This window comes from Podarcis erhardii (assembly GCF_964252035.2).
Source record: "Podarcis erhardii genome assembly, chromosome: 1".
In the NCBI taxonomy this organism is placed as follows: Eukaryota; Metazoa; Chordata; class Lepidosauria; order Squamata; family Lacertidae; genus Podarcis; species Podarcis erhardii.
The window spans coordinates 13,018,865-13,028,475 of NC_138497.1; the positions used below are offsets into that span (position 1 = coordinate 13,018,865).

At 44.7% G+C, this 9,611-nt stretch overlaps 1 protein-coding gene across 16 annotated transcripts in view; it reads right to left on the bottom strand.

The window, feature by feature from the left end:
* The window catches only part of AHNAK2 (AHNAK nucleoprotein 2), a 98,105-nt gene extending 97,579 nt beyond the window's left edge, over positions 1-526 (bottom strand). For all 16 annotated transcript variants that reach the window (XM_081857103.1, XM_081857110.1, XM_081857112.1 and 13 more), the window contains exon 1: positions 457-526. In XM_081857103.1, the coding sequence (XP_081713229.1) occupies positions 457-511 (55 nt within the window). In that variant the 5' untranslated portion in view covers positions 512-526. The remainder of the gene's footprint in view (positions 1-456) is intronic.
* Between the last annotated feature and the right edge of the window lie 9,085 nt (positions 527-9,611).

Below are 9,611 nucleotides of genomic sequence, written 5' to 3' on the forward strand. Positions count from 1 at the left end.
GTCACATATTTTCAGTTGGAGTCAAAAGCCAGCTTTGTCTTGCGGTTCTTTTTAGAACGTGCCATGCCCATGCACAGAGCTCCAGCATCCTCACTGCTAAAGGAAGGGGTGGGGGGAGTGAAACTGAAGACATGCAGTCTGAATTTAAAAAACCTGACATATTCTGACAGGAACCACAAAAAGAGCACTTGACTTAATTGTACACATTGCAGGAGATTTCAGAGGTGACTTTGTCGCGTTGTAAGAAGGCGAAAGAAAGTTTTGCCTGTGTGAATATTTACAGGCTTGCTCTGAAACTCTGATGCATGCAGGTATCTGGTCAGAGCCACACCCTAAGAAGCTGCAGGGAGAGGAGGATATCAGAGAGGGAGGGTTCGCAGCTAGCAAAGGCATTTCAAAACAGCAGCGGCAGCAGCAGAGGCGCAGAAGGAAAGTAGAAAAAACAGTTAAGCCCACCACTGCCTGGCGATCCCGGCCAGTTTGGAAGGACTAGATGAAAGCAGTCACACATCTTGCTGTGTTGGCTTGGCTCAGCAATGTGAGAGAGAGGAGGACAGACAGAGAGGAGAGAAAGAGAGAGAAAGAGAGAGAGGAAAGCAGCCTCCTGTCTGCTGTAGGCTCAGTCCCAGCGCAGAAGATGGAAGGTTTTTGAGACGCAGGAAAAAGTGGCTTGAGGTGGGAGCAAACTGCTGGCACTCTCCGCCGGTCACCAGAGACTACTAGACGGTCCGGGTCTGCCCTGCGTTGCAATCCTGCTCCATCGCAGCAGCCTTGCAGAGCTGGTGCTTTAGGTCATTGCAGAGGAAGGGAGTGGTGGTGAGGGGTGGAGACGCCGCCGCCGCCGCCTTGCAGGGACCGAAAAGACTCCCAGCGAAATGGGCTGAGGATGCCCAGCTGCATACGCTCACCTGATTGGCTGCGGCTCTCCTATTAAACCAAGAAGCTGAGAGAGCGAACTGGCGCACTGGGAGAGGATGCGATTGCTGTTCTCTCTCTCTCTCTCGCCAAGATCAGACGACAGTGTAGGGTCATCCCATCGCCAGAGATGCATAGCGAGATGGGAAACTCGAATCCCTGAGATGCCAAAGCTTCTGAAATGCCAAAGCTTCCTAAGTGCGGGTTTGCTTATGCTCAGTCCCGAATTATGGAAATATTTTACAGCAGATTAAAGTGAATAAGTGAAAAAAGGGGGAAAGGGAAAACAGAAGAAGAAGAAGAAAGCAAGGATAACAACCAGTACAGTGGTACCTCGGGTTACATACGCTTCAGGTTACAAACTCCGCTAACCCAGAAATAGTACCTCAGGTTAAGAACTTTGCTTCAGGATGAGAATAGAAATCATGCTCCTGCGGCGCGGCGGCAGCAGGAGGCCCCATTAGCTAAAGTGGTGCTTCAGGTTAAGAACAGTTTCGGATTAAGAACAGACCTCCAGAACGAATTAAGTACTTAACCCGAGGTACCACTGTACTGAATTTATGTATAAACTAAACAAGCTATAGCTTAGGGCCCCACTCTCTTGCCCCTGCCCCTAAATATACTACTTCTTAATTGTATTTCACTTTTAATTGTCAGCATCGCCCTTGAGCCAGTGTCACCAACTGGGCTAGGCGAGCTGGGTAGCACTTCCAGAGACCACCTTCTGCACAGGAACAGGTCAAAGTGCTGTGGACTCACAGCTTAGAGTTGTGAGCACCGGATTCACTTCCACAAGAAGACAGTCGTCGCACAGCAGAGTATAGCAGAGTATAGCAGAGCATAAACGACTCGGAGAGCAGCTCTGTAGAATATCTTCTTTATTCTATCTACAACTATAATACACAACTATATACAGAGTTATATGAGGTCTAAACTAAAAAACTGAACTGCACTGAGTGTCTGCAGCTGCTCTTAGCAGCCACCTTATCTATACACACAATCTCTAACACTCAGTCTTTCTCTTCCGACTCACTGACTGACTGACTCTTTGATGTGGTGCTGGAGCAGAATAAGTAGAGAGCAGAACACCGCCCCCTCCTCTCTGGAAAATCACCAGACTCACCAGGAGATTCTTGGATATGGGAGGGGTGAAATCTCCTCATTCTTCTTCTTAATTGTATTTCAGTTCAACAATTACTTTGATAAAATGCATATTTTGTTACGTGCAGATGGCTTTAGATACCTGTTAGGTCCATAAATCACCATATAGCATATACAGTGGTACCTTGGGTTACAGATGCTTCAGGTTACAGACTCCGCTAACCCAGAAATAGTACCTTGGGTTAAGAACTTTGCTTCAGGATGAGAACAGAAATCGTGCGTCAGTGGTGCCGTGGCAGCAGGAGGCCCCATTAGCTAAAGTGGTACCTCAGGTTAAGAACAGTTTCAGGTTAAGAACGGACCTCCAGAACGAATTAAGTTCTTAACCCAAGGTACCACTGTATTCAACACAAAAAAATGTGACAATTTGTTGTTGGCAAAGGACAGCTGGACATATAAAGGTCCCCATTACCTTCAGTAACTTAGGGCCTCATCAAACCTAAATCTGGCCCTGATAACGACAACAATAATGAAATACCATTAAAATGTAATTTTAGAATCATAGAATTGTAGAATTGGGGTGGACCGCAAGGGTAATTTATTCCAACCCCCTGCAGTATCTAATAATAATGATAACAACAATATTTTAATATTTTAATATATTTTATAATAATATAAGATAGACTTATTATGTCCCTTGTGTATACACCCATTCATGAGTCACTATGCTTCCAGTAAACAATTTCCAAATATCATTACATTTGTCCATATGTAATTTTCATAGGTTGCAAGAGTTGTCATGTTGTCTATCCATGGATCAAAGGAAGCTTCCCCCTCCCCCCAGCCAATGTATCCACATTAATCTTTTTTGCAGGTGTAAGGGCTCAGAGAATCCATTTGCGTTGACCATTTGCCAAGCCCCCTAAATTAGATATATAGTTTAAGATGATGTTATCTTCTGAAGCCAAGAACAAGATGGCAGCCTCCAGTCCATGAGCAGAATCTGACTGGACTGGCATATGAAACAGGTGATGGGATGGCAGCCCCCAAAGCACCCAAGGGCATCAGGCTGTTGTAGCAGGTGCATACCAGGCCACGCATCACACACGGTCCTTTCTTGTCCCACATCTACCACCTGAGGCCATTTCCTCACTCTGCCCAATGGGAGAGCCGGCCCTGCGTTCCATGTGATGCCGGCCTTGCTGATAAGGTGATTGCAGTGAGTAGCTAAGCAATATGAAGACTTCTATGTCATCCAAGAGAAACAGCTGAGTATTGCCTGCAGGAGACGGACCACTGAGAATCGCCATTCAGTTTGTGTTTAAAGTCACCTGATTCGTATTCTGATTGATAAATCAGTTCCTGGTCAGTTTGTTCCCATTCTATTGTCTCTTCTGAGTGGCAAACACCGTAAAACAATGGCAAGGTGGCCAGTGTTTTCTTTAAATTCTTATTTTAAAATGCAGGTGTCACATCCATCAACTTGCAGTCCAGCCATGAAATGCAAAGAGTAATTGTTTTGCCAAACTCTTGTTTAAGTTAAGAAAATCCCAGGAGAGAATTGGCAGTCGGAAGCCTATATCCTTAGTGTGACAAGTCACCTTTCCACGAGAATTGCTTCAGCTGAGTCATTATTTTCCACTGCATTTTATTTTATTTATTTATTGCATTTCTCCAAAGAATTCAAGGCGATACACACAGTTCTCCACCTCCTTGCTCAATGTCCACAATGACCCTGTGAGGTAGGTTAAAGTGAGTGGCAGTGATTGGCCCAAGATCATCCAGTGAGGTTCATGGCATTACATAATGAATATTATATGGGTTAGGTTGATGCTGCAGGTAAACCGTAGGATTCATATACCTTTTAACATTTTTCATAATAAAATGAAAGTTAGAAATACATTATTGAAGTCCAGTCATTTCGGCCAATAATCAGCAATTAATCAGGGCAGCTGTTTAAGGTATGGGAGCAGAAGTCTAATAATAATAATAATAATAATAATAATAATAATAATAATAATAATGGCAAACCTAATATGAACTAAACTTTACAGTTCTGCCCCGATCACTCTATGGTCTGGTGCTGCTCACCACTCAAGTGTGGTTTCAAGTTGGCTCTGCTCTTGCTGGTTTATCACTAAGAGAAAAGGCAGCACTGCACCCATCACAACTTGTGGTTGCATATCGCATGCAGTCTCACTCTCAAAGCCACACAACTGTCCTTGGTTTCCACCAATCTGTAGCAAACAGTTGCTTGGAAGAGAATTGTGTGAATTGAAAGGGGGTGGGGAAAACAAGAAAAAAAAGATTTGGATTGCCCTTTGGGAATGCATCCAGACCCTCCAACATTTATCTGATGAAAATAGGGATGTCAATAATGATGATGATGATGATAATAATAAATAATAATAATACCTCACCCATCTTACTGGGTTTCCCCAGACACTCTGGGCTGCTTCCAACATATATTAAAACATAATAAAACATTAAACATTTTTTAAAAACCCTTCCCCATATAGGGCTGCCTTCAGATGTCTTGAGGGTCAGATAACTCCATAGCCTCCAACATTTCTCTGATGAAAATAGGGATGTCCTAAGGAAAAGCAGAACATTCTGGGATCAAATCAGAAACAGGGATGGCTTTTGTAAATCCAGGACTGTCCTGGAAAAATAGGGACACTTGGAGGGTCTGTGCATCCTTCCCCCTTTTTTTGCAGGCATGCAAAAATAAACCCTGGGCACATGCAAAAAGAGGTCCCAATGCGCACCCGTGTGAACAGAAACATGGGTGTGCCAAAAGCTGGAGAAGAGGGCTGAAGCTAGAGGAAGAAATGTGAGTGGAGGGGTGACATTTTATTGTATTTTTAATATTTTGTTGGAAGCTGCACAGAGTGGCTGGGGAAACCTAGCCAGATGTGTGGGGTATAAATAATAAATTATTATTATATTATATTATTTTTCCTTTCTGGGGACCCTCTGGGAAACTCACCAAACCTGCTGTACCTGAAGAAGACTTGACATCCCGCCTTTCACTCCCTTTAAGGAGTCTCAAAGTGGCTAACATTCTCCTTTCCCTTCCTCCCCCACAACAAACACTCTGTGAGGCAAGTGAGGCTGAGAGACTTCAGAGAAGTGTGACTGGCCCAGGGTCACCCAGCAGCTGCATGTGGAGGAGCGGGGAACCAGATTATGAGTCCACCGCTCTTAACCACTACACCACCTGGAAGTGGATGGGGCGAGTGCAGCTGACTGCTGGGTGGTACACAGCTCTGGGCAGCCTGAGGACTCTCCATCTGCCTGAATGCCTGTCCTTCCAAAACCAAGCCTAGTGTATCTGAAGAAGTGTGCATGCACACGAAAGCTCATACCAAGAACTGACTTAGTTGGTCTTTAAGGTGCTACTGGAAGGAATTTGTTTTGTTTTGACCAAGCCTAGTGTGGGAGACTTGGGTGATGTCAGCAGGTTCCAGGAACCCTCCTCATTCTCAGGTTTTTATGGGTGAGCTGTGAATTTGTTTGGGCCCTGGCTGAGAGTCCTGGATGGATGGGTGGAATCCTGGCTGGGGGCCAGGATGCTGAGAGGGAAGGATGCAGAAGGAGAAGGAATCAATGTTGAGTTCATGCATTAGTAATTTGATACTGATGTGACAGTTTTATGCAACTGTGTTTTTGTGACATTTATCAGTGTTTAAGTTGTCTGTTGCTGCTGTTTTAGTTTTCCGCACACCACTTAGAGATAACTTGGTATGTTAAGGGGTACAGAAATGATCTATATAACTGCAAAATACAATAGAAAGACACCCAAAGGCATCTTCATTCCATTCCATGCCCCCTCTCCTACCCCACAATAAAAGTCACTTGGGCACAAATCACCCCCAGAACATTAAGGGGAGAGCAGGCACAATGCTCCCTTGGCACCACAAGATGTCCAACAAGGCAACAATCTCTTCTCCTACTTTTTGTTCTTCTTCAAATGATGTTGCTGCAGCAGCAGCAGCAAAGGATGCATTTTTCTGCAATTCCCGAGAGGGGCATTTGGCTGGGCTGTCATAGGTGCTCAGTGCTTGCGCTCTCTTGCCCACAAGCTGAATCATGTTCCCACCGGGACACTTCTGCCAACGGGGGTTTGACATGCCAGCTGGTTCCATGTGTCCTGCCGACGAACCCGTTCGTTAACTTTCTGTTTCTGATTTGTTAAATTTTGGGATCACAGGGCAGTTCACAACATAACAATACAAAACGAGGAGACAAGATACATAATGAAAACAAGGAACAAGAACGAACACAAACCATGCACTGTCTCAAGGCTGAGCAACCTCACAGATGTTGCTTGACTCCAACTACATCCGCCCTGACAGCGGCGTAACGGGGGTTGTCAGCACCCGGGGCAAGGCAAGTAATTTGCGCCCCCTAACCCGGGGCAAGGCAAGTAACTTGCGCCCCTAACCCCTAACCTGCCACCGCTGCCAGCTTCTTCTTGCTGCTGCCTGGGCTGGGGTATTTACGGTAAGGTAGCCACAGCGGCGGCGGCGGGTCCGTGTCAGGTGATCCGAGGCGAGTTGCCGCTGGCGCTGCCGCCCAAACGATGCTGCTTGCCTGGAGGAGGAGGAGGGCAGAGAGGCGAGGAAAATGCAACATGGCCCAGCAGCTGCAGCAGCAGTGGCGGTGGCGGGGCTGTGAGGAGGGGCTGCCTGGCACGCCCTCCACGGCCCTGACGCGCGGGGACCACGGCAAGCGCTGAGAGCCACTGCCTGCCGGACGCCTTCAGCCTGGACGCGCGCACAGCTCGTCGGTTCCGCAAGACATGGGGCTCTGCTACAGCCTGCGCCCGAGGCTCTTCGGCGACTCCGGAGGCGGCGAGCGCGCCCCCCCAGATGTTGCGCCCGGTGCGGCCGGCCCCCCTGCACCCCCCACGCTACGCCACTGCACCTTGATTGTCAGCCATGCTGACTGGGGTTGGTGGGAGTTGGAGTCTAGCAACAGCTCAAGTGCCTCAGCTCCCTCAACTCTGTTCTGGCTTCCATTTGGCTTTTGTGTCATACAGTGTAGGACAGTGATTAAGCCGGTTAGAACATCAGCTCGATGTGCGAGATCATTGTTTACAGCAGTTAGCTGGCTTTTGGCATTCTTGGGTCCTTAGGCAACGTTATTTGCTTTATTCATTATTACTGGAATTTCCTTTGAGCAAAACCTCAAAACGTTTCCCTCCTGCGTCTCACCTCCCCCTTTTTCCTCCCTGAGGAAATCCCAGCAAACGCACCAACCTGCCATGCCTTGCTTGCTTAGATGAGAAAACTGTTTTCCAGAGTTTTCCTTTGATAACCATCATATGGGGTGTGTGGGTGTGTTAGATGATGATATATAAACTTGCTTCCTCTTCAATTAGGAGGGCTTTTTAATTACTTTTCTGCTTGCGGTTATATATTGGGGAGGCATAAAATAGACCCAGGTGAACATCTCAAAAATTGCCTTTTGTAACCCCCTCCCCCAGTAAAAAAAGATTGCAAGTAATTTATATAGCAAAGCTTTGGCCGGGAAATGCTTTGGAATTCTTATCTCATTCTTCATCCCAACAGCCCCATCAGCTATTTTCATTTTAACAAGCAGAGGATTAAAAAATAAACAAATCCTGCATGATAAGAGGTTTGCTGAAAGCCACCCACTAAGTTTAGGGTTGGGCTATGATTTGAATTATAGCTGTGCTGAATAGTACCTAGTTTCCAACTGGAGGAAGAAAGAAACTTAGCAGTTTCAGTGGAAAAGAATCCTGCCACTGATAAGTACAGATATCAATGAATATACATATATTTTCCTCTCCCTGTTCAGTGCCATTGCCTCCTCCGGCTATTAAGACTTCCTCTCCCCTAAATTAGTTATATGGGTGGTTCCACCCACGCAGGGTAAATCAATGAATGTTATGACATCACAATAATGCACAGCCAATTGCTGGAAATGGCAGGCGGGGAGAAAGCTCTTTTGCTCAGGTCCTCCTTGCGGAATTCCCAGGGGAATCTGATTGGACATCATGAGAATAGGATGCTGGATATTGATTGATTGATTGATTGATTGCATTGCATTTATACACCACCCTTCATCATAAGATCTCAGGGTAGTTCACGGAATAAAATACAGGAGAAATACAAATAAATAAGTAAAACAAAACAGCAAAACAATATTTTTATTTTTTATAATATTTATTAAGCTTTCAAATTTAATTATCCAATAAAAACCACATTAAAACATTCCAAATCACAATACAATTTTTTTAAAAAGCCAAATATAAATGCCGAATTTTATATCTTTGGTTGACTTCCCATGCTCTGAATTTCGCGAAGTGCTGATAATCTAATATCACATTGCATATCTGAGGGGTTAAGTTCACGGCATGTACTGTATTAAAAGCAAATATTATGAAGATGATGTATAGATGGTACTTAACCCCGGTGAAACTAGCAAAAATCTACCACACTAATGATAACCTATGTTGGAAATGTAAAGAGAAAGAAGGCACTTTTTATCATATGTGGTGGAAGTGTCCCAAGGTGAAAGACTTCTGGGAAAAGATTTATAATGAATTAAAAAAAAAATGTTGAAAAATACATTTATTAAGAAACCAGAAGCCTTTCTACTTGGAATAACAGGACTGGAAATGCCCAAGAAGGATGTTAGACTGTTTTTGTATGTTACTACAGCAGCAAGACTTTTATTAGCCAAAAATTGGAAATTGCAAGAAATACCGACAATAGAAGAATGGCAGATGAAGATGATGGACTTTTCGGAGCTGGCTGACCTGACTGGGAGAATCCGCAACCAGAAAGAGGAGGAAACACAAGAAGATTGGAAGAAATTTAAATAATATTTAGTGAGATATTGCAATATAAGATAAATTAAGAAACTCCTGGAAGTAACAGATTAGGCTAAGGGATAGAAAAATCCTATTTTTTTCTTTTTTCTTTTGTGCTTTTATTGTTGTTAAGTTTTTATGTTGTGTTAAATGTAATGTTCTTTTCTGTGTTTATGTTTGTGTATTATAAGAGAAAACCAATACATTTTTTTTGGGGGGGGGGAAATATATCACATTGCATTTCTTAGTTAATCAATAAACCGTTCCGATGTTAATCCTTCATATAATTTCCCTTTACTTTTACAACCACTGGCCTGTTCAACTTTCACCTTCTTAATTCTGTGTGAAATGTTTTCCCCTGATGTTTTCCACAGTCCAGCAATTCCATTTTCAGTTTCTGCTCACAGGAGCCGTGATATGCCACATCCCAAACAAAGAGACGCCATTAGCCCCGGGCAGACAAAACAGCAAAACAATAATCCCCCCTCCCACAAACACATTGAAAAGACTGTGGAATAGTAATCAGCCCAAACTGGCCTGGTTGAAGAGGAATGTTTTTGTTTGGCGCCTGACGGTAAGCCACTACAGAGAAGGCCCTGTTCTTGTGTTGCCACCCTCTGGACCTCATGTGGAGGAGGCACACGAAGAAGAAGGGCCTCAGATGAAGAAGTCTGGGGTGGTTTATATGGGGAGAGGCAGTTCTTCAGGTACTGTGGTCCTGATCAGATGGGGCACTGGCCTGATCCAGCAG